The sequence below is a fragment of the Alexandromys fortis genome, unplaced genomic scaffold (assembly GCF_014885135.2).
Source record: "Alexandromys fortis isolate MF-2015 unplaced genomic scaffold, M_Fortis_MF-2015_v1.1 scaffold_87, whole genome shotgun sequence".
In the NCBI taxonomy this organism is placed as follows: Eukaryota; Metazoa; Chordata; class Mammalia; order Rodentia; family Cricetidae; genus Alexandromys; species Alexandromys fortis.
This window is the reverse complement of record NW_026067971.1, coordinates 1550034-1574248: the sequence shown is the minus strand read 5'-3', so window position 1 is coordinate 1574248 and position 24215 is coordinate 1550034. Positions and strand designations below refer to the sequence as shown.

Sequence of the window (24215 nt, the reverse complement as noted above, 5' to 3'; positions counted from 1 at the left end):
AGTTTTTCCAAGTTTAGGCAAATTATAAAATATAAAAAAAGTTAGCTTCTAATGTAATGTGAACAAGAACAATCTGTGACATAAAAAAAAATCTAGCCAGGCAGTGGCGCACGCCTTTAATCCCAGCACTCTGAGGCAGAGGCAGGCGGATCTCTGTGAGTTCGAGACCAGCCTGGTTTACAAGAGCTAGTTCCAGGATAGCTAGGACTGTTACACAGGGAAACTCTGTCTCGAAAAAACAAACCACAAAAACAAAAACAAATCTAAATCTGGGACTGGATAGGTGGCTCAGTGAATAAGAGTTGGCTGTTCTCCCAGAGGAGCTGGGTTCAGGTCCCAGAACCCACATGTTGACTCACAATTATCTATAACTCCATTTCCAGGGGACCCAACACCCTCACTCAGAAATGTATGCAGGCAAACACCAATGCAATTAAAATAAAAATAAATGAATCAGTTTTAAAAAAATTACTGTAGACGGTTAGGGTCCATAATGTTAGGGACAGGATACAGCAGGTGACAGACATGTCCGTGGAGCTGGAAGCTGTGAGCTCATATCTCAGATAGCAAGCAGAAGACAGAGGGCTCCGAATGGGAATGGGTGTGGCATTTAAACCATCATAGCCCACCCCCAGTGATAAACTTCCTCCAGCGAGGCCCCACCCAAGCCGCACTACCAGCTAGAGACCCTGTATCCAAACACCTGAGGCTATGGGGAGCATCTTACTCAAAACACCAGAGCTTAAACCCTTTGGTGATCACAAACTGGACACAGTTCTAGGATATCTTCCGAGTGCACTAGAGCTTGATCGGATATTACCAGTGATTGTTAATAAAAGGAAGGAGAGAAGCAATACAAAAATGAATGCCCATAACATTTTTATTATCCCTTATATCGGTTTAATATAAGATGACTACTTAAATATTCCCATTGAGATATCATCAGATTTGTAAGAGAGAGCTATTGATCGATCATATCTTACTATAACATGCTGATTTTGGTGAAAATGGCTAATTAAAGTATATTCTAATTCAGAGTGAGTTTTATGACTGAATACCAATTGAAGGGTGTTAGTTAGGGTCACTGCTGGAAGTTGTGAATGACAAATAGGAGTGGAGAGACAAGGAGCCCAAGGGCAGGGCAAGGAATGCAGTGTTTGGAGCTGAAGGATGCTTCCTTGAGTAGTAGAAGTGGCTGAAGAAAGGATTCCCAAAGGGTCTGAGTGGAAAGGGGAACTGGCTGGGGAGGGCACACAGCTCAGCTTCGGAGGTAATATAAAAACTGCAGCATTTGGGGGCTGGAGGACGGCGCCGAGGTTACGAGCCAGTTCTGTACTTGCAGAGGACCCAAGTCCGGTTCCCAGCATATTGGGCGATTTGTAAACACCGGTAACTCCAGCTCCAGGGGATCCAGCACCTCTGCCTCCACAGGCACCTGTACCCTTGCACACGAACCTCACCACACACAGGCAACAACTAAAAATACTGAAATAGGAACCAGGTGTGGTGGTGCACACCTTTAATCCCAGCACTCAGGATACAGAGGCAGGCGAATCTCTTGAGTTCAAGACCAGCCTGTCTACATAGTGAGTTCCAGGACCAGCCTGTTTACATAGTGAGTTCCAGGACAGCCAAGGCTACACAGAGAAACCCTGTCTCAAAACAAAGCAAAACATATAATAGTAATAGTAATAATAATAATAGTAAAAAATAATAACAATTCTTTTTTTAAAAGCTTTATGAGAAATGTGTGTACCAAGTGTGAATGATATGACATATTTTCCCTTTGTTGTTTTCCTTGTTAATTTTAAATGATGTAGATTTTGTGCTAATTTTTTCTTCCAGTAGCTTTAATAATAGTGAATAATCTCATTCATTGAACTAAGGAAAATTTCCAATGATGTCCTGAACTCTTTCAGATTGCAACAAGTCTTGGTGACTTATATCAGTTTATGAACGGTACATTTTTCGGTGTTCAGCAAAAGATTTTATTGAAAGAAAAGAGTCTCTGGGAAATAACTGTTGAGTCACTTAACTACCTGACAGAGAAAGGCCTTCTCCAAAGAGACAGCTGCGGGGCCTCGGAGGAGGCACAGTGTTGCTTCCACATCACAAAACTGGGCCACGCTTCTTTTAAGGGTAAGTTTAGCTAATCTAGGAATCCATTGGAAACAATAGAAATTATGTTATTTTCATTCTTTAAATTGAATTTGTGATTTCATATTATAAACGTTAATCATACAAACTTTCAGCTTTCAGAAGGTGAGGAAATATTTTGACTTGTAAGTAATTGCAGTGTATAGAGAAGGAGATGGCCATGTCTCCTCCCTCAGCAGCACGCTACTTAAACCTGCCACTAATAGCACCTTTCTGTGTGTTTTACTTCAGTTTTCAGTATATGCTGTAAACAGGCTTAAGTTTTTGCTTTTAAATAAGTAATTTCTGTTGTTCTGGAACTTGCTCTTTGCATAATTTATAGATTATATCTGAACAAAGAATTTATTTCTTAATGAGTATATTGTAATTTACTTATTGAAAAACAATGCATGCCTGCTGTTTAAAAAAAAAAAATCTGAGGTTAGTGAGATGACTCAGTCAGTAACGTCTTTGCTGTGCAAGCATAAAACCTGACCTGAGTTCAGATTCCCACATAAACAGCCAGGCATGGTGGCATGGGACTGCGATCTCAGCGGTAGGGAGGCAGAGGCAGGCTGGTCCTTGGAGCTTAACCTCTGAGCCATCTCTCCAGCCCTACATTACATTTTTAAATGAGCTGCACAAACACAATACCTTAATCAAGAGCAGAAATATACATATAACAAAATTGTCCTTAAATTTGTATCAATAGACCAAGATCCATACCAGTGCAAAGTATCCATCTCTATAGCACATCCCCCTTTAAATGTAAACAAACATTTATAAGCAGTCATTTAGGAAATTTGGGCATAGTTCTCTCCAAACTGATTCCTGCTTTTTGTTGGGCAAAGTAATTTTTGGGGGTGTTTTTACAGTGACCTTTGGCAGGGGTTGGTCTATCAAACCACATTAGTCTGGAAGGATTCCACAGGTTTTCATCCTCTGTAGAAACAAAAGAAGCAACAAATCCTTAAACCCAAATGCTGAAGTCATGATATCTTTAAAATACCTATGCTGGTTTAGCTTAGCAGCCCATGCAATGAAATATCTCTCTATACTTAGCTCCTTCACAGTCAAAAAATTCAAAGACAACACAATAATATACATAATCCAGACTCTCTGTGTATATTCCATTTTTACATGTATTATTTTTCTTATTACTTTTTATAAAGGTTTAATATTTATTTTATGATCTTTGCTCCTTTAATCTATGATTATCTGTATTCTTTTATATTATATTTATTCTCTTTACTCTTTTTTCTCTTTCCCAAGACTACGTACATTTATCCAACACTGTGACTCATTTAGAGTTCTTTTATGTCTGAATCTGTACTATTGTTTATTTGTAATCCTTTTCTGTCCTAGAGAGCTTTTAAAATGGTAAGCAGCTTAGTCACAGTGGCCCTGGGTGCTGGCTCTGCCTCTCTCCCTTTTCAATATGGCAGAAGTACCATTACTGCCAGCTCTGGGACTTCCAGGTAGGAGCTGTGCTCACCACTTTAACTCTGAGAATGAGCATGCAGCACATAAACCCTTTTTAGCTGAGCAATAGTTAAATCTGCCATGCAGTGCTCTGCATGACCTGGAAATATCTCTGTGTGTGGCAGCAGGAATCCATCATACTCTCCTCCTTTTGCACACCTAGTGGACCTGATTTTACTGCCTGCACAGGCAGGAAGAGCTGAGCTGTGGGCTTGGTCTCAGCTACTTTCCTCCTGACCCTGAGTGGGTCCACAGATGCCATTCAAATGCCTGACGTCCTGAAAGAGCCAGAGCGGTTTGTGGTGCCATTTTGAAACAGCACTTTTTCTTTCCTTTTGCTACTACCGCCTAATCAGGAAGACTTCTCTTAAAGGAGCTTGCCGCCAGCAAGCAGAGCCCATGGGGGGGGGGGGAGAATGCGGCTAAACTTTGTTATTTAGTGTCTAGAATTCCTTTCCAAGCCCTCTTAGGTTTTATGTGGATTTAGCTAGCACACGTTGGAGTGCCAGTCTGTTGTAGGAAGGCTGCTTGTTTGTTCCCAGCTGCTCAGAGTCTAACTACACAGAAACTATTAATTAAATCACTGCTTGGGCAATTAGCTCTAGCTTCTTTTTGGCTAACTCTTACATCTTAATTTAACCCATTTCTATTAATCTGTGTATCACCACGTGGCTGTGGCTTACCTGCAAGTTTCTGGCATGTCTGTTCCCAGCAATGGCTACATGGCGTCTCTCCTTGACTCTGTCTTCTTTCTCTCAGCATTCAGTATAGTTTTTCCTGCCTAGTTCTGTTCTGCCCTATCAACAGGCCAAGGCAGTTTTTCTTTATTCATTAACCAATAAAAGCAACACATATACAGAAGGATCTCCCACACCAAGACAGGCATCGCACATGTCAGACAGGCACACTGCCTCTGAGCTACACCCCCAGCTCCCTCTTTTGTTTATGAAACTGGGTTTCACTAAGTTGGCCAAGCTAGCTGGTCAGCTGTAACCCAGGCAGTCCCTGAATTTGCAATCCTCCTTTCTCAGCCTCCAGGTAGCTGGAATTATATGTGGGCCTGTACTAAGAGCCCAGGCTCACGTTCCTTTTATACTGTAGTCATCCGTAATAAGAACATTAAGTATTTAATCACCTTTTATTTATAAACACTGTATTGTTATGATCTTTCTAATCATAAACAACCGCATGATTTATAGAGTGGTCATCTCAATTTACTTTGGGTCCACATTGAAATCAGGTTTTAGCTAGATTACCAAAAATTGAGTTGTTATATCAGAATTGTCTAAAAATTGATACATAGTATTAAAATAACCTCCAAAATCATTACAAATAAGAGAATTTGAAGTTACTTCCCGTAGTTATTTAACTGCTACACAAGATTTAAGTTAGGACCTGAACTCTAGTGCAGTCGTAGAAGAGACCTTGGCTGAGATCCTCAGCCAACAAGAATAACAAGTCTTTGTATTTGTTATTTTCAATCTTTCAAAGTGTTTGTTTTTATTTCATTACATACTACAGGCACAAACAGACCAATATCATAGATATCTGTGTATGTTTCATATCCATTCATGTTATTTATGTAGGAATTATTCCAATTTACAAAGCTTCAGTGTATTCTTGTTTATGACTCAGTTACGTTTTACTGTTTTTTAAAATTGAACAAACTAAAACTCTAAGACATTGAATATATTTTTCAAATTCAAACTAATCTAAACTGACTTTTGATACTGGGTTTCATGAGAGGCAGTCTGGCCTCAGACTGCTGGGTAGCTGTGGTTGGTCTTCCCCTGGCCCCACCATCCAAGTCTGCCATCTGAGTGCTGGGCCAAACAGGCACAACATACGTGGCTAAGAGTAGATTGAGTCATTCCTGAATGTGTTTGTATTTCTTTAGGGGCCATTGATTTGGCCTATTGTGACATTCTGTATAGAGACCTGAAGAAAGGTCTTGAAGGACTTGTACTGGAAAGTCTTCTCCATCTGGTCTACCTAACAACCCCCTACGACCTTGCTGCTCAGTCTGAGCCTGACTGGATGGTGTACTTCAGGCAGGTAAGAAACAGGACTTTTCAACTCAGGCCACTTTGGACTTTTGTCGAGTGTTAGCCACTGCCTCTCCTCTATTGAAGCTTTGGGATTAGACCTTTCATCTTTCAGGGCTTCTGCCTCTCTTCATTTAGATTATCACATACCAATTATGCAAAACTGTGGCTCTTAAGATATTCGCGCACACACACACATATGTCTATTGGGTTCTTTTAAATATTTATCTGTGTGTGCTCAGGAGGTGGATGTTTGTGCATTCCTCAGGAGCCATCCACCTTGGTTTTTGGACAGATCTCTCAGTAGGACCTGGGGCTCCCCTCTTAGTCTAGGCTGACTGGCAGATGAGCTCAGCAGCCGCCACGCCTGGCTTTTTACATGGGTTCTGGAGATTGAACTCGGGCCCTCACACTTGTGCAGCAGGAAATGTACTATCTGAACCCTCTCCCAGCTTCACAAAGAGTATTTATTTTATAGCCAGTAACACAGGAGAACTAGCCCTATGTGTAATTAAATCAATTGGTAGGTAAGGTGTTAGGAATTTTTTCTGTGGACTGGCTGAATGAACACACATGATTATAGTAGGCAAAAATGGCTGCTGACTTCCCCTCTACCCCCATTTAAAGATTGAACCCAAAGCCTTGTGTATAATAAGTGTGTGTTCTACCATGAAACTACAGCCCCAAGCCCTGCCCTGCCTCAGCATTTTAATCTCAGGAAGTTAACTTCTATAGTCGTTAGTCATTTAGTCATTACATGAAGTTCTGAAGCAGTACTGTATGACATTACATGAAGTTCTGAAGCAGTACTGTATGACATTACATGAGTTCTGAAGCAGTACTGTATGACATTACATGAGTTCTGAAGCAGTACTGTATGACATTACATGAGTTCTGAAGCAGTACTGTATGGTGCAGGTTTTTCAAAGCCCCTGTGCCTGTTCTTCCTCTTGTAGCTCACTCTAATACTAAACATAATCACAGTCCCTCAGAAGTGCTGTGGCCATGTCTTCATGCACAGTCATTTGCTACTGCGGTTGCCGAGGACCAGCCTGGCAGAGAAGTGGGTCTCGAATGGAGGACGTTTGGAAGGCGAAATGCATACAGGAGCCCAGGCTTCTGATGCAGCTGACAGGCGACAGCTGCAGGGAGGTTCTTCTACCCCGAGCTTCACACCTCAGTCTTTTATTGTGAATTTTACATGAGGAGAATGATTCTTTCTCCTTGCCACAGGTTCATCATTACCTGGGCAGAGCAGTTCACAAGAAGTACAAAGATACTTTGAAATCAGAACATCATCATTCATTATGACATTTCCCCAGTTCCCAAGCCCCATGCCAGCCACTATATTTTTAATTCTTAGCTGAGTTAATCATTCAACAGCTTCTGAGGCTTTCACCTCAGAGGCTAACTACCTGCAGTTACAGAAGCATAGTTCAGTGGGTTTCACTCCATTGTCATACCCTTCCCATTGTTGTTCCTCATAATTCCAATTTTGATTTATAAGGCCATAAGCAGTCAGCCCTAAAGCCCGAGGTTCTTCAGAAACTTTGTTCATCATAGCCAAGTTTTTTCTGTTTCAGTATAATTCTTTTGCCAAGTTTTATAATCAGGCAAAAAACAATTTCTGCATTTTCCCCATATTTCCCTAATTCTTTCATCAGTCAGGTTTTCCCCCATAGCCTGCTTTACAGCTTTAATGCGTGCCCGCTCTATCAGATCAGGAAAACTCATATTATCATACAGCACATCCATATTTTCAGACGCCACTGGTGTGGAAGGAAAAAGAGAACATGAAGAACAAGTGCACTAATAGAATTGCTATAACCAGAATCATCTGTAACATTGACAAATGCGTATGCAGATGCCATAAAAGTGGTCCTCCGGGCACATAGGTGTTTTCTCCTTGGCCCTCAAGCAACACGCTCATTTAGCTGCCACTGTGTTGTCTGGAGGGAATTGCTTCCTGCATCTCAGGAACCACATGTGGAGGGGGGCTGTGCTTTGCCATCTCCAGCACCAAGGATAGAGATGTGATCTGAGGAATGCAGTAAGACGGTCATTAGAGCATGCTTACACACCAAGACAGCTGTGACATCTCTAGGCTGTGCAATTCTATGGAACCACCATCATGTATAGTCTGGTGTTGATGAAATATTGTTCTGCTTATGATGATAATTCTATAAAGTATGTTGTCTTCTGATCTTATATTTTTAAAGTTTGAAATATTTGTAAATAAGTGTCTTTTTTTTCTTGTCCATTACAATTATGAAAATGTGACTTCAAAATTAATACTGGATTTGGCTCAGATGACAGACTTGTAAAGCTACAATTTTTTGTGTGTGTTTATTCCTTTTCTGTGTAGTTTAGTCAGCTCAGTCCAGCAGAGCAAAATGTAGCTGCTCTCCTTGGAGTCTCAGAAAGCTTCATCGGGAAGAAGGCATCGGGACAAGCCATCAGAAAGGTGCGGCGTCTCTTGTCTCCTAATAATGGGCTAAATCACCCAACAAAATTAGTGCATCACCCCCTTTACTGACCTGATCCTTTTGTTCCCTAGCACGCGTGAGGTAGAGGTAGGTAGATCTCTGTGAATTCGAGGTCAGCCTGGTCTACACAGTGCATTCCAGGCAAGCTAGAGCTACACAGTGAGACCCTGCTTTTAAATAAAACAAAAATTATTAATCTGTTTGGCTTATATTATAAAATATTTTCACAATATAACTGTGTATATAAGTTCAATTTGAAATGAATATTTTGTAATATATATTATGCACAGTGATTTATATATGTAGCATGTGTGTGTGTGTGTGTGTGTGGTGCTGTTGAAACCTAGATACTTGCACAGACTAGGTGAGTATTCTGCCACTTAGCTTCCAGCTCCTAAAGACACCAATATAAAGTTATTTTCCAGAAACTTTATATGAGCTGTCCTACTTGATGTTACAAATTCTGCACAGGAGGAATCTGAATTTTGTTGTTGTTGTTGTTTTATTGGTCTCAAAAAGCTCCCAATGCTCCCTGGAGATAGGCAGGCAGATTTCTGTGCGTTCAAGGCCAGCCTGGTCTACAGAATGAGTTGCAAGGCAGCCAGGACTACATAGAGAAACCCTGTTCTAAAAAAAACAAACAAAACAAAACAAAAACAAGAGAAAAAGACAGACAGACTTTACAATGTTCAGATTTGATCTTTTACTTTGGAATTGCCTATGGCTAGATTTTTGAAATGACGAATACAAATATTCTTTTAAAAACTTTTATATTGGGGCTGAAGAGTGGTTAAGAGTACTGGCTGCTCTTCCCGAGGACCTGGGTTCAATTCACAGCACCCACATGGCAGCTCATAACTGTCTCTAACTCCAATTCTAAGGGATTTGATACCTTCACACCAATATACATAAAATAAAGTTAAATAAATTTTTTAAAATTTTACATTAAAAAAAGACCTTTTATATTAACTTCTAAAATGTAAAGTAAAATCAAAATCATACTAATTGGAGACTAACTACTAAATAATACCACATACAAAATCTCCTTAGAATAAGGTATCTTTGAAAATTTGAATCTAGAATTTAATTTTGTTACATTTTCATATATAGTCAATGTTTGTTGTGTGATAATTAAATATTTAATAATCTATTTACTTACTTAATAGTTTAGACATATCACTATTTCAAATTCTGAAGAAAATGGTATTTATGGGTGAGGGGTGGCTTATGCCTTTAATATCAGCAGTAGGGAACTGAGGCAGATGGGTCTCTGTGCGTAAGCTCGAAGCCAACCTTATCTACAGAGCAATTTCCAGAATAGCCAAAGGCTACAGAGAAACCTGGTTTCAAAAACCAAGAAAAAGGTATTTACTTAAAACATAATTTATATTGGGGCTGGAGAGACGACTCAGAGGGTAAGAGCACCGGCTGCTCTTCCAGAGGTCCCAAGTTCAATTCCCAGCAACCACATAGTGGCTCACAACCATCTGTAATGTAGTGAGACCTGGTACCTTCCTTGTCAGCAGTACATTGTATGCCTAATAAATAAATCTTTAAAAAAAAACAACATAATTTATTTCTCCATATTGAAGAAGAAAGTTGGGCAGGCAAAACAGCTCCATGGAAAATGGAAAATATTCTTGCTACACTGGCCTCATGGCCTGAGTTCTGTCCTCACGGTCCCCTGAAAAGCCTTAGCCTAGACTACACAGTGTGCCAGAAACAACAAGAGCCACAGAGAACTGTCCTCTGGCTTCCTCGTGTGCACCAAGGCACACATGCACCCAGTCACGCACAGTCACACACAGTCACACACACAAATAAATACAATCTGAAAAAGAAAAAGCCAAAGCTCCACCCCACACCTACTCCTTTAAAATTGTGCGTGTGTGCCCACGCATTCATCCCGCAGCACTCATATGGAGGTCCGGGAGTGTGGACTTGGTTCCTTTCCCCTTTCTGTGGCCCGAGCGCTCGGGCTCACGCCGTCAGGCTTGTACAACAAGAGCTTTGTGCACCAAGCCATCTCAGCAGCCCCACCCCTTATCACTGACATTTCTTGCAAACGCTTGAAATTGTCATTAGAGCATCCATCCAACCATTTAATAATTCTGTCATTTTTCCTGGCTTTGAAATTACATTCTAAGCAAAGCCTCCATTTACTCAATTTATAGTTACTGGTAAAAGCACATTAAAAATGACAAATTAAAAAGCTATCTTGTCTGCCCAGTATTGAATATACTTCTTCAGCTTAATGCTTTTAAAAGGATGGCTCATTATATACATGCTGGATCTGTAACTCAAAATCCACTGATCAGTAGCGTTTATCTCAAAGTTCGTTTCTTTCTTCTTTTTTTTAATATTTATTTATTTGTTTATTTATTTATTATGTATACAATATTCTGTTTGTGTGCATGTCTGCAGGCCAGAAGAGGGCACCAGACCTCTTTACAGATGGTTGTGAGCCACCATGTGGTTGCCGGGAATTGAACTCAGGACCTTTGGAAGAGCAGGCAATGCTCTTAACCACTGAGCCATCTCTCCAGCCCCTCAAAGTTCGTTTCTGTATCTTATTTATGTTTTTCTTTTTGGACAGGGACTTGCTATGTAACTCAGGTCTTGACCCTCCTAACTTGGGCTCCAAGTGCTAGGATTATAGGCACACCATCATGCTCAAATAACATATTTTACAACTTTTTTTTTTTTATCTTCCAAGTCCATCTGTAAAATTGTTTAAGTTTTCAAGACAGGGTTTCTCTGTAGCTTTGGAGCTTGTCCTGGAACTCACTCTGTAGACCAAGCTGACCTCAAACTAACAGAGATCTGCCTGTCTCTGCCTCCCAAGTACTGGGATTCCAGGAGTACAACACCACCTGGCAAGTTAACTTGATACTAGTGATGAAATTGTTTGTACAAAAAATGAGATCTCTAACATCACTGGCAAAAGTAGAATCTCAGACAGAAGTCGTTTTCTGTGTCTGTTTCCGCTTTGGGACACTGACTGGCACGGCCATGTGAGCCATAGCCTATCTCCTTTCAGTGGATAGTACAGACAAGCTCGCCGTTTAGCCAGCGTGTTTGTCTACTTCCATCCACACGCAAACAGTGCGGTCAGTGTGGAGGTCGCCCCCCTTTCCAGCTGAGTACTGTTCCCTGGGAGGCAGGAAGGGAGTTCGGCTCCACATGCAGGCAGTACTGGCTCAAGCTTTGAGAGTCTGACCCCGAGTGGTCATATTTAATTAAGTACTGCTCAATTTGGTGAAAATGTTCCTGAAAATGACATCAAGCCCCTTGTGAAGTACATGTGACATCTCCCATGAAGATGGGTTCCGCCGATTGGTAAGCATGACTAAGGTCACCAGGCTGTTAGGCACATTTGCTCCCAGCCTTCTGTGTGCCACACGGGTTAAACAGTAGGTTGTCTGGAACATTCCTGGCTCCCCTAGTGCTTTTCCGTGAGCGCAGGGACCCCCGTGCCTCCCACACTCCCGCGTCCCACTTCGTGTTCATTTTCTAACGCCGCGGGCGAGTTAAACAACAGAAAGCAGCCGGCCTCAGCAGGAGCCCTGCCTTTGCGTAAGTGAGGCCCGGCTCGGTTCCTCGCAGTTCAGGACCCCAGATCTGAAATCAAGGTACGGGCAATGCTGACTTCTGGGTAGACCGCAAGAATCCTGACCTGCTCTCTTCCAGCCGCGAGGCTTGGGCAAGGCAGCTAGCTGCTAGGCTCACGGGCACATCTCTGCCCCGACTCTCGCTCTTCATTGGCTTCTGTGTCTCTGTCCTTTCCTCATTTTATAAGGATTCCAGTCAGTGAGTTCAGGGCCCGAGGTGAATCCTGGATGGTGTCCTTTACACGTCCCGAGCTAACAACATCTGCAAAGGTCCCCTTCCCGACTGCCACAGTCACGGGTCCAGGTGTTAGAGCATGCGCATTTCAGTCCACTCCCCTCCCTGCAGAGGGAGTGGACCTTACACTGGAGACCTCTCCCTTTTCTCCTTAGGACAGAAAAATCGGGGAGCTGAGGTAGAGGGCACTCTGCTTTTGTGCGCTCACTCTGTCCCTGCCGGCCTGTGTGGTTTCATTCCCTTTGCCTTTTGCCCAGCTACCGACTGAGTTTATTGATTGTGTCTTTCTAGAAGGTGGATAAGAACATCGTCAACAGGCTCTATCTGTCTTTTGTCCTTTATTCCTTGCTGAAAGAGACCAACGTTTGGAGTGTGTCTGAGAAATTTAATATGCCCCGAGGACACGTACAAAGCCTGCTCACGGGAGCCGCCTCTTTCTCGTCCAGTGTGTTACATTTCTGTGAGGTAATTCACTTCCACGTGTGACATGTACTTCTGGTCTTTTCATTTCCGCTGTTATTAAGCTTGTAAAGCAGGTGTCAGTCTTTCCTCTCTGCTGAGTTACTGTGTTATTTCAAAGCATGCGGATTATTGAAAGCATTTCTTTGTTTCTGCCTGTTTACAAGATTACTATGTGTGAGCTTATGGGATATTGCCGAAATTACCGAGTCTACTACAACACTTAAGTCAGTAGAAGGTGCAGAGCTGGCCTGTTCCCAGGGCCACTGCTAATAGTTCCAAGCTGTCCATCACAACCCGCAGCTTCCACATAGTGACCCATGAGCCGTGACCATTAGCTGCCGTGGGATTACTCGGTGTCGTGTTTTCTGGACAGCCACGGTGATATGCAGCAAGTCCTAGTGCCTGGCAGGCAGGCTAGGAATCCACATCAAGTATAGGGCTTTGCATATACATATACTTAATATATGTATATAAATAAACTCATATAAACTAGAAAACTGTAGTATTTCCTCAAATAGCATGGCAAGTCTTATCAGACGTAGCTACTGAAATAATCTTTAATTGACATATCATATAGGCTGTTTTTGTCAGCTTTTAATTTCAGCTTCTTTTCTTTCCTAGCTTAAACCTTTAGTCTATGTGTGTGTAGAATAATGAAGGGTAATTAGTGTCCTTTAATAAGTGACTCTGTTCCCTTGAGGAAGCCATCAGCGGCATGAGGTAGCACGGCAGCTGTATTAGTGAAGGCAGCTTTTAACCACAGATAATCGTGGAAACTTAGTGAACGTCCTCCGGTGTAGCAGGAAGGCCCTCCACTATAGCGGGAAGGCCCTCTGGTGTAGCGGTGTAGTGGTGTAGCGGGAAGGCCCTCCGGTGTAGTGGTGCAGCAGGAAGGCCCACCCCAGGCAGCTGGGCACTGGTTGTCTGGCAGTTCCACTGGCATCCTTTAGCTCTGCTGTTAGTGCAGCAGCTGCTTGCTCGGTGACATCAGGGTGACATTATATGTTCTTATGGTGATACCCACAGCCTAGAAAGGCGCCTTTTAAAATTAACATTTCAAACATATTTAGTGTATGAGTTTGCAGTATACTAAACTGAACGTGGGGGAGTGCACACTGTGTGTGTGCATGTGCATGCATACCTGTTTGGGTGCACATGTATGCACTTGCCACAATTGCATGTGGAGGTCAAAGGTCAACATCAGAGGTGTCTTTCTCAATTGCTTCTTCTTCCTTCTTGTCCTGGTTCCCCAGCTCAGGTTACTTCTACTAGCAGGAAAATTACACAGAATGGGTAATAGAAAAATACAAAAAATGGGTCTGTCACTGAACCTGGAGCTCCCCATTTTGGCTACACACCCACACAGACATCTGGTGCTGGGGTCACAGACCTCTGCCGCTTCACTTGACTTTCACGTGGGTGCTGAGGGCCCTCACTCTTGTGCAACAGGCACCTCCCTCAGAGCCGGCTCCCCACCCTCGAGTGTGCAGCAGGCACCTCCCTCAGAGCCGGCTCCCCGCCCTCTGGAGAAGATCAATTGATAGGAATGCCTCCAAGCCATGTTTAATGCTCACGATTCATATTTCTTGCTTTTATTAGCTTAGACAATGTTTCCTTGAATATTATGCTGCATTTGAATCTTTCTTTATTTAATACTCTGTCTCTGGGATAATTCCCAGAGGTAAAAACTGTAGTCACTTGACAAACAAAGCCGTACATTCATTTCCTGTGATTTTGATTAGAAATAACTTGGTTTTTTATTTTCAATCTTTTTCCTCCCCCGAAAGCTAGTTCATCGAGCTGCCAGGGTGCCTACCATGCCTCCTTGATATTGTGCTTGGGATCGTCCTCTCCCTCGCTACACCCAAACTTCAGAATAAATGTAGAGGTAACTTGCTTAGCTTAACATTTGATGTATCTTTCTTTTCTCAGGAGCTGGAGGAGTTTTGGGTTTACAGAGCCCTGTTGGTAGAACTTACCAAGAAACTGACCTACTGCGTGAAGGCGGAGCTAATCCCGCTCATGGAAGTGACCGGGGTCTTAGAGGTCAGCCTTGCTCTGGTTCCCCAGCTCAGGTTGTTTTTACTGATGGGAAGATTAGGTTTTACCATTTTGTGAAGTGCTGCTGCAGAATGGGGAATAGAAGAGGAACAGAACTGATAGACTCACTATATATCAACAAAGGGGACTTGTTTCATCGGCTGACATTGCTGGGTAGTCCCGCAGCAGGGGTCTCCACAGCCTGCTCAGTCCCTGAGACTGGATGGCAGAGGTCCCAGTCCGATGTGGAAAGCCCGGGGACTCCTGGAGCGCTGCTGGGTTTCTTATCAGTGAGGAATGGTGGCAGTGGCAGTGGTGGTGGCAGCTGAGATGCACTCAGCCGCGGAGAGCAGACTTTTAGCACACCTGATGACTTCCACTGTGTGGAAAACTCCCGAGTCAATTCAAACTCCCAGACACATCCTTAATATTCTGTAGTACTCTGCCATGTCGTCTCTTCATATTTACATTAGTATCTTCATCTGTTGTCTGTTGAATGTAGATTTTTTTTTATAGTCACAAATACTCATAGTATTAATTTTTTTAAATGCCTTAGGGTCGAGCAAAACAGTTATACAGTGCCGGTTACAAGACTATAATGCACTTAGCCAATGCCAATCCAGACGTGCTAGTGAGGACAATTGAGCATCTGTCCAGACGCCAGGCCAAGCAGATTGTTTCCTCAGCAAAGGTGAGCAAGCTGTGAGAATATGCCACAGCATACTGTCCTTACGCTTCCAGTATCAGAGCAAAGCACTGCATGTCATAGAATAGTTCATAGTTACAAAAACGTGCTCGGGGCTGGAGAGATGGCTAGTGGTTAAGAGCACTTGCTGCTCTTCCAGAGGACTGCAGGCTTGATCCCAGTACCCACAGGGTAACCTACACTTGGTAGCTCTAGTTCTAGGGGATCTGATGCCTTCTGATCTCTAAGAGCACTGTGCACACACGGTGCACAGACATACATAAACGCAGCAAACATCCAGACACATCAAATCTAAATTAAAAAAAAAAAAACCCATGTACTCAGAATTTGTAGGTACAGATACTGTACCTGTTGCTGACACGGGAGTGCTGAGAAGAGGAGAGAGACAACCTAAAAATTCACACTGGGGGACCGGGCAGCCATGCAGCTTCCCCACACAGCCTCCTCACAGAAGTGTCCTCAGGTGCCTCCTCAGGTGCCCAGCATCCAGCCTCCTTCGCTGTCAAGAATTGGTTCTCGTTGGTTTTGGTGCTTTTAGCATTGCTGAAGTCACCACGATATGTTAATTTGCCTCTTTACACGTTTCTCCCATTGCGTCTGGCAGTCTGCCCCTCAGAGCCAGGCCAGCCCTTCCTTTGGGCAAGACTTTCTCTTTCCCATATTAAGTTCTTTAAGCCGTTCACGGTCTTCAGTTCCCTTTTCAAGACTGCCATTGTACTTCTGTTTGTGTGTGTGAAACCATCACACAGCAATTTGGGGTTATGTCCTACTTGGTCACAATTATATAAATTGCTTGGCCTTTTATAACCTCATTATTGCATTATTGTGCTGATTGGTCTTCTGTCAGCTTGACACACAAACTAGAGTTATCTGAAAGGAGGGGCCCTCAATTGAGAAAAAGCCTCCATAAGATCCAGCTGTAACACATTTTCTTAATTAGTGATTTTGGTGGGGAGAGCTCAGTCTATTGTGGATGGTCTTATCCCTGGGCTGGTAGTCCTGGATTCTATAGAAAAGAAGGCTGAGCAGGCCAGGGAAGCAAGCCAGTAATCAGCACCCTGGCTCCTGCTTCCAGATTCCTGCCCTGTTTGAGTTCCTGTCCTGACTTCCTTCAATGATGAAGTGATGTGAAGTGTAAGCTGAATAAGCTTTGTCTTAGTCAGTGTTCCTGCTGCAGAGACACCTTGACCGCATCAACTCTCAGAAGGAAAACATTTAGCTGGGGCTAGCTTACAGTTGAGAGGTTTAGTCTGTTATTGGTGTGCCAGCATCAGGCAGGCATGGTTCTGGAAAAGGAACTGAGAGTTCTACATCTTGATCTGAAGCCAGCAGAAGCAGCTGTGTGTTGCACTGAGCATAGCTTGGGCCAAGGAGACCGCAAAGCCCACCCGCACAGTGATGCACTTCCTCCAACAAGGCCACACCTTCTATGGTGCCACTCCCTTTAGGGGACATTTTCTTTCAAACTACCACAAGCCCTTTCCTCCCCAAGAAGCCCTAACTAAGACAGTTATTGTCATTATATGAAAGAGAACTGTTTTAAAAATACATCTCTTTCTCAAGTTTTTGGATGGTGCTCACATGTGAGCATTGCCTTGAGTGGTATTTGCAGTGGTGTGAGAGAGATAGTGTCGGTGTTTACAGATGCAGCCCGCAGGACAGACTGTCCAGTAGATTGGTGTCCCTGGGCGGGTAGGGACAGCCTGCCGTCATCTCCTTCATATTGCCTAGCACACAATCAGTTGATAGTACCTGTGCACCAAGTGTTTGCAGGAAGAAATAAACACGACCCAAAGAAATACAGCGGTTTACTGAGCCAGGACTGTGGGGCCGACTGTATCCCAGGAAGCCAGTGGTGTCTGCAGGGGCTGTACTCTTGCCTTCAGCACCCTGAGTTCTCAGGACACAGCCCCACCTCACCCCCAGTACTCAATCCGGCTCTCCCACCTTCCAGCCAGCTCGTTCTACTTCCTGACACAGGGTGTGAGGCTGGCAACATTCTGTAACCCGTGATACTGTGGATTTTGTATCATTGTTGCTGATCTATGTAGGGTTTTGTTTTGTTCTTTGTTGTTGTTTTTAAGACAGGGTCTCACTGTGTATCCCTGGCTGTCGGGGAACTCTCTATATTGACCAGGCTGGCCTCAAACTGATGGAGATCCTCTGAGTGCCAGGATTAAAGGCATGTGCCACTGCTCCCAGTTTATGGTCTGTGTAGTTTTCCCTTTCTTTCTCTTTTCCTTCCTTCCTTCCTTCTTTCCTTCCTTCCTTTCTTTTTTGTTGTTGTATTATTTTTGTTTTGTTGTGTTGAGTTTTGTTTTCTGAGATGGGGTCTCTGTGTAGTCCTCTCTGTCCTGGAACTCACTTTGTGAACCAGGTTGGCCTTGAGCTCAGAGACCTGCCTGCCTGTCTCCAGAGTGGTGGGATTAAAGGTGCGTGCCACCACCACCCAGCGATCTGTGTAGTTTTTGGAAGATACGATAGGACATTTATATGGTTACCATTACCTCAGATACTGGAAAGCCTGGCTTATATTTTGATTTCCCTTGTGCAATGCTCTGCCTTATCTAATTAGAGAGAATTGTTTTCTTTTTCATTTCCACTTTGTTTCTTAGGGTTTTTCCCTTTATGATGTTTTTGCTAAGCTTTTTATTATAAGCAGCATTACAAATAAATTTCTCTGCTCTCTAGACAAAATCCACCTGCAACTAATCCCAGCACTTTATTTCTCATGTTTAGAAAATAGAAAAAAGTCACTGTTCATCAAATTGTTCTTGAAATATTCTAAATGCCATTTTGTTTTGCTGTTTGACTCAGTGACTTTGGCTGGATTTGAAACTGAGCGATCCCCCTGCCTCTGCCTCCTGTGTGTGGGAACTAAGGCAAACCACCACATGTCCTCTGCACTGTGCTTGGGATACTCTCTTCCCTGCACACTGTCTTTAAATTATCCTATTTCCAGACATGGCAGCATGCACTTTCTGAGCGGAAGATCACAAATATGAGGCCAACCTAGATTACATGGTGAAGTCCTAGCTCTCAAAGTATAAGGTGGGGGGGGGGCGTATAGAGGTAGCTCAGTGGTTAAGAGCACTGACTGCTCTTCCAGAGGACTTGGGTTCATATTTCTTGCACCCACATGGCTACCACAACCATCTATAATTGCAGTTCCAGGGGATCCACCCAACTCTTCTGACCCCCAGGAACACATGGTGTATGCACATGTAATGCATGCTAACAAAAATACCCATACACATTAAATAACTAATTAATCAAAAAATACATGAGGGAAAAATGACAGGGGGGGGAGAGATGAAGAGAAGATAGGTCAGACTTTGTTTACTTTAGAAGCTTTAGGAAAAAAATCTGTTTTGTAATACTGATGGGCTTCTAAAGGCACACTAAATTATGAGAATAAAATATATCTGTAAAATAACAGTTTCCAGAGCTAATTAAACATACATGAAAGGATAGCAGTTTCAAGAGGTAATTAAAATTTTTGCAAAATTCTCTGAAATTTTATAGATTATAAATTAAGTTTTAAGTGCCCAGGTCTTCTGTGAAGCAAATCTCTGAGTGTAGGAAAGCTCCATTCTTTTTGGTACACTGAACACTGATCAGCTAAAATGGTTTTTAACAGAATTCCTCAGCTTCATTTACTAAAATTGCCTGTTCTTAAGTGGCTGTTTTTCAGTCCCTCTATTTTAGCTCTAATGTTGGATATTGATGTGTCAAGCTCGGGTTTTTAGCAGACATACAGTGTTGGCAACTCTCTAGCCAAGTACATTTGGCCTCACTACTGGGTGTTTCCTGCAGATGCTGCTGCACGAGAAGGCACAGACTTTGCAGGAAGAAGCTGAAGAACTGCTGAGGTTGCCTGCCGACCTCCCCGGGCTGGGGGCTTCGGACACTGAGAAGGTGTGACCGTGCTGGGGAATCCGCTCTGTGGTAGGGCGTTTGCCTCACATGCCCAAGGCCCTGGGCTAAACCCTCAGTACTGTCAAGAAAGAAGAAAAGGCCAAAGGGGTTATAACTTAGCACGGTGGTGAACACCTGTAATTCCAGCTCTTGGGAGACAGAGGCAGGAGACTGGACATTAAAAGTTACCTTCAACTACATGTAGAGCTGGAGGCCAGCCTGAGCTGCAGGAGTCCCTGTCTCAAAAAAAAAAAAAAAAAAAAACCATGAAGCTGTCTAATGTATGTGTTCAAATTTGAGTTATTTGTTTTATATGTATATATATATATGTCTTATTATTGAAGATTCTCTATAAATGAAATATATAAATTTATACATTAAAGACTGGATGAACTCTAAGAGCAGCGTCTGGATGACTGATTCTACCATCACCAGTAACTGCTGGAACAGCCCACTAATAACCCATTTTCTTCCACTTCTGTGCACTGTCTTCCTCTACATACCCCAGCCTAGCTTTCTGGTCATATCTTTCACTGTTTTTCTACCTTTTCCCCAGTGTTTTGTGCTAGCTAACCACATGCTCTTGGTGTGGGACAATGGTCTGTATTCTGTCAGTTATATTTTAAATAAATGCTGATTGGCCAGTGGCCAGGCAGGAAGTATAGGTGGGACAACCAGACGGGAAGTAGAGGCAGGTCAATTCTGGGAACAGGAGAATTCTGGGAAGAATCCTAGTCTGCAGTCATGACCCAGTCACAGAAGTAAGATGTGACTGCCTCACTAAATAAGGTACTGAGCCACGTGGCTAACATAGACAAGAATGGGATAATATAAACTATAAGAGTTAATAAGAAGCCTGAGCTAATGGGCCAATCAGTTTATAGTTAATGTAGACTTCTGTGTGATTTCTTTGGGACAGAAAACTCAGTCAACACACTCTGATGGGGAGTTGTGTGCCCAGCCATCTCTCTCATCTCTCTCGTCACATTGGACCTCAGTCACCAGAGCTTGCCTTGTCACACACACACACACCCTCCCCCGTGTGTCCAAACTGGCGCGTGTTATTTCCACTATATGAAAATAGTAGTATACGTCTAGTGCAAGCTGGAAGCTTTCAAATCCCATCTCTAGGAAAGTACTCCATACTCATCCACAGGATGCCCTCTGCTCTAAGTAATCACAGGCTTTTGTTTTTTTCATTTTTGCTGCTGCGTTAAGAGCATATGACCCTCTTACTGATGATGTGTGTGCACCACACGGCATCTACCACAGCTCACAGAAGAATGTCTGTGGGAAAGAACCGGATTAACAATTTGAAGGGACTATTTTCTAATTTTATAAACTTTATTATTTAAAAAAAAACTTGTAAATAACTTTTTAAAAAAGCCACACACCAAGATTAACCAGAAATGATTTCTTTCCAAGAATGACTTTAAATACAACTTTCCTTTATCAGAATTACAGTGAAAAATAGCTAACCTGGGGCTGCAGAGGGACTCGGTGCCTAAGAGCACTGGCTGTCCCTGCAGAGGACTGGGCTTCGGTTCCCAGCACCCACATGGCAGCTCACAACCATCCATAACTCTGACCCTAGGGGATCTGATGCCCCCATCTGGTCTCCATGGGCACTGAATATGCATGGCATATCTGCAGGCAGAACACCCACACACATAAAATAAAAATAAAGGTTAGAAATGGTTTTCGCAGCTAAGCTCAGGGTAAGGAAAATGCAGCCAGCGTTGCAAACACTGAATGGTTAGGGTCAGTTCTAATCACCTGAGCAACTTGCACTGGAATGTTTTCAGAGGGGTTCACAGCCATGTTCTGTGTCCTAGCATAGTAAAGGCAGTATTGTACTTACTGACAGAGTACTTACTGTGTGCCAGTAACTGCTGCTCATGCAAAGTAACCAACAACATCCCAGAACGGTAACACAGGTACTGCTGTTGTCCCCATGGCACGGGTGAGCAAGGGTTAAAGCCCCCTCCAAGGCCATTGACCGCTAATTGCTAAACAGAAATCCGGATCTGTGTAGTACAATGGTGCCCACACACTTATTATAGAATACTGTTCAAAGGACCGAGTTCTCAGCACAGAGGAGATTTATTTACCCCAAAAGGACAGAGGGCAGGAATTTGGAGACAAAGACAAGAGATAGAGGAGGGAGAAGGGGAAGGAACATTTGTCCCAGGGGGACAAAGTAGTGCCTCTGGATAGAGAGAAGACCAACATGGCCCATAGGCAAAGGGCAGTTTAACGGTGCAAAGGAAAACCCCGTGTTAGGATGAAGTGTTTAATTTTGATTGGGCAGGTTAATTAGGTGAGCACCTCTGTGGTAAGGTTCAGGGGCCTTTGGGTGTACGCCCAAGATTGGCACAGAGGGAGCTTGAGGTAGATCTATCCCTAGGTTGATATGGGGTTCCCCTTTGTATGCTGTGAATGTGTTTTATTACCATTGGGTAATGAAGAAGCTGTTTTGGCCTATGGTAGGGTAGAATATAGCTAGATTGAATGCAGGGAGAAAGAAGGCAGAGTTAGACAGATGCCATGTAGCTGTCCAAGAAGCAAGATGTGAGGTAACAAACCACAAGCCTCCTGATAAAATATAAAATAATAGAAATGGGTTAATTTAAGATTTAAGAACTAGCAAGAAATATGCCTAAGCCTTTGGCCAAACAGTGTTGTAAATAATAGAGTTTCTGTGCGATTATTCGAGTCTGGGCAGCCAGGGAATGAAAGCACAGTCTCCTTTAACACTAGATCCTTAAGGAATTGTCACACTGATTTCCATGGTGACTATACAGTTACAGTCCCACCGACAATGGAGGAGTGTTTCTTTAAGTGTTTCTCGGCCATTGTGTTTCACCGTTGGAGAAATTCATGCTTAGTCCCCACTTTTAATTGGGTTGTTTTCTTGATGTTCAGTCTTTCTAGTTGTTTATATATTGCTTGCTATACACACAGCTTCTCTCCTGAGCTGGTTCCACTCCCTATATGCAGCTCTCCTTGGCTATATGCAGCTCTCCTTGGCTATATGCAGCTCTCCTTGGCTATATGCAGCTCTCCTTGGCTATATTTAGCACTGGCTGCTATTCCCGAGAACTGGATTCAAATCTCAGCACCCACATGGCAGCTCACAACCATTAGTAACTTCAGTTTCAGTGGATCCAATGCCCTCTTATGTCCTACATGGGCTCCAGGCATACATGGGCTACACAGACATACGTGCAGGCAGAATGCCCACACACATAAAATTTAAAAATAAAAATAATGCCAGGTGTGGTGCTATTAATACCAGAACTCAGGTGACAGAGGCAGGAGGATTTCTGTGGTTTGAGGCCAGCTTGGTCTACATTAGCAAGTTCCAAGTCAGCTAAGGCGACATTGTGAGACCCTTGAGAAAAGGAAAGAGCCGGATGGTAGTGGTGCTTGCCTTTAATCCCAGTACTTGGGAGACAGAGACAGGTGAATATCTGTGAGTTTGAGGCCAGTCTTGTCTACAGAGTGAGTTCCAAGATGTTCTCCAAAGTGACAGAGAAATCCTGTCACAAAAGAAGGAGGAGAAGGAGGAGGAGGAGGAGGAGGAGGAGGAGGAGGAGGAGGAGGAGGAGGAGGAGGAAAAAAGAAAGAAAGGAAAGAAGGAGAGGCAGCAGTCACAGGAGCTACTATAACCTTATTAACTAGAGGTTTTGTGGTTAGATGTATTACTCTTATGATTACATAAACTGGGGAAAATTCACAGGCAGTGGACCTTCCTATAAAAAGTACAATCACATACTAATTTGAGTGTTTAAACTGGTAAGAATTTTGAAGATTATAATAAAGGTCTAGAGTCTGCCCTTGAATTAATGAAGGGATTCAACACAATTTTGTTGAAATTTGTCAAGGTCACTTGGAACTCACTGAAAACATTTAAGTGCATCCTACTGAATACGATAGTCACAGTACAGTTAGACTGATACTGGCCACAGCATCGAACAAAAGAGGGGGGCTATCTTGTCCTCATCTCTTTGAGATGTAGTAAAGCACAAGTCCATGAACCACAAGCTGTGGTGTGAACAGAGTACGTCAGAGCATGGAAGATAAGTTCTTTGTGAGCCAGACTGAGTGCAGCGATAGGCAGAGTGTCCGGAAAGGATCTGTGGAAGAGCTGGACCAGGAAAGAGATGCTGAAAAAGCAGGAGAACGTCGAGCATTTGTGACGAATCACGAGAAAGGTGTCTGCAGGGGAGAGAGCCTACATGCTCTCCCAGCTGAGGTACACAAAAGGGGCAATGAGCCGCACCATCTGTACACCGGATTCTTAAACAGTCACGAGAAACCCAAAAGGTGCATGGTTTGTGCTGAGCCATCTCTGTCCTTTCATCTGGTGTTCCCTGTGATCGATGAAAGCCATTTGCGAAACAGCTGAGAGGCTGCACGTAGGAGCACAATGCAGGCAGGACCATATGGAGATTAAGTTCATAACCTCGGCCTTCTTAGTGCTATGGTCTCTCTAGATGAACCCCTCTGTCGGGGAAAGCTGGGCACTAGGGAAAGCGCTGTATGTGAACCAAAGTGTGGGTTCTGTGCTAACCCCATTGCAAGGGATAAAAAAAAAAAGGCAGGGGACTCAACTCAGCTTCCGTGTGTGTGGGGACCTGAGGGAGTCAGGTAAGGCACAAGTGGAGGCTTGGGCACAGTTAACAGTGTGTTAACTGGTACTTCCCTGGAGGAGAAGCAGCCCTGTCAGGCCCTTTGGACAGGAGATGACTGGAGCCACACACTGAAAGCTGAGAACAGGAGCTGGTTCCCTGCATGCTGGCATTTCTAAAGTCTCTGAGGTCCTAAAAACAACATCGTGAGCCTGTGTATTTGCATGTGCATGTGTGAGAGAGTGCATGTGGTGTGTGTGTGTGTGTGTGTGTGTGTGTGTAAAGATCAGCATCTCAGAGTGGAAGAAAGGGATGTACTAAAGGAGCCATTCTAAGGCTCATCTCCTGTTGAAATAGGAGCGGCGGCAGGGCTGTGTCCCCGGCACCCGGCCACCCGCATGGCTAGGTTATGCCCCAAAATCATTACACGGAAACTGTATTCTTTCAAACACTGCCTGGC

The 24215-nt window shown here is 43.4% G+C and overlaps 1 protein-coding gene and 1 long non-coding RNA gene across 7 annotated transcripts in view; one reads left to right on the top strand and one right to left on the bottom strand.

Moving 5' to 3' along the window:
• Helq (helicase, POLQ like) overlaps positions 1-19385 on the top strand; it is a 36713-nt gene extending 17328 nt beyond the window's left edge. For 3 of the 6 annotated variants that reach the window (XM_050155742.1, XM_050155746.1, XM_050155748.1), the window contains 7 exons: positions 1920-2139; positions 5516-5673; positions 8029-8127; positions 12287-12460; positions 14390-14503; positions 15054-15188; positions 19020-19385. In XM_050155742.1, coding sequence (XP_050011699.1) covers positions 1920-2139; positions 5516-5673; positions 8029-8127; positions 12287-12460; positions 14390-14503; positions 15054-15188; positions 19020-19127 — 1008 coding nt within the window. In that variant the 3' untranslated portion in view covers positions 19128-19385. Of the gene's footprint in view, positions 1-1919; positions 2140-5515; positions 5674-8028; positions 8128-12286; positions 12461-14244; positions 14346-14389; positions 14504-15053; positions 15189-19019 lie in introns of those variants that run through there. The other 3 variants (XM_050155744.1, XR_007594223.1, XM_050155743.1) reach the window with 3 other exon arrangements.
• Positions 14514-24215, bottom strand: part of LOC126509681 (uncharacterized) — a 26805-nt gene continuing 17103 nt past the window's right edge. The window contains exon 3 of the long non-coding RNA XR_007594226.1: positions 14514-14986. This is a non-coding gene — a long non-coding RNA (uncharacterized lncRNA). The remainder of the gene's footprint in view (positions 14987-24215) is intronic.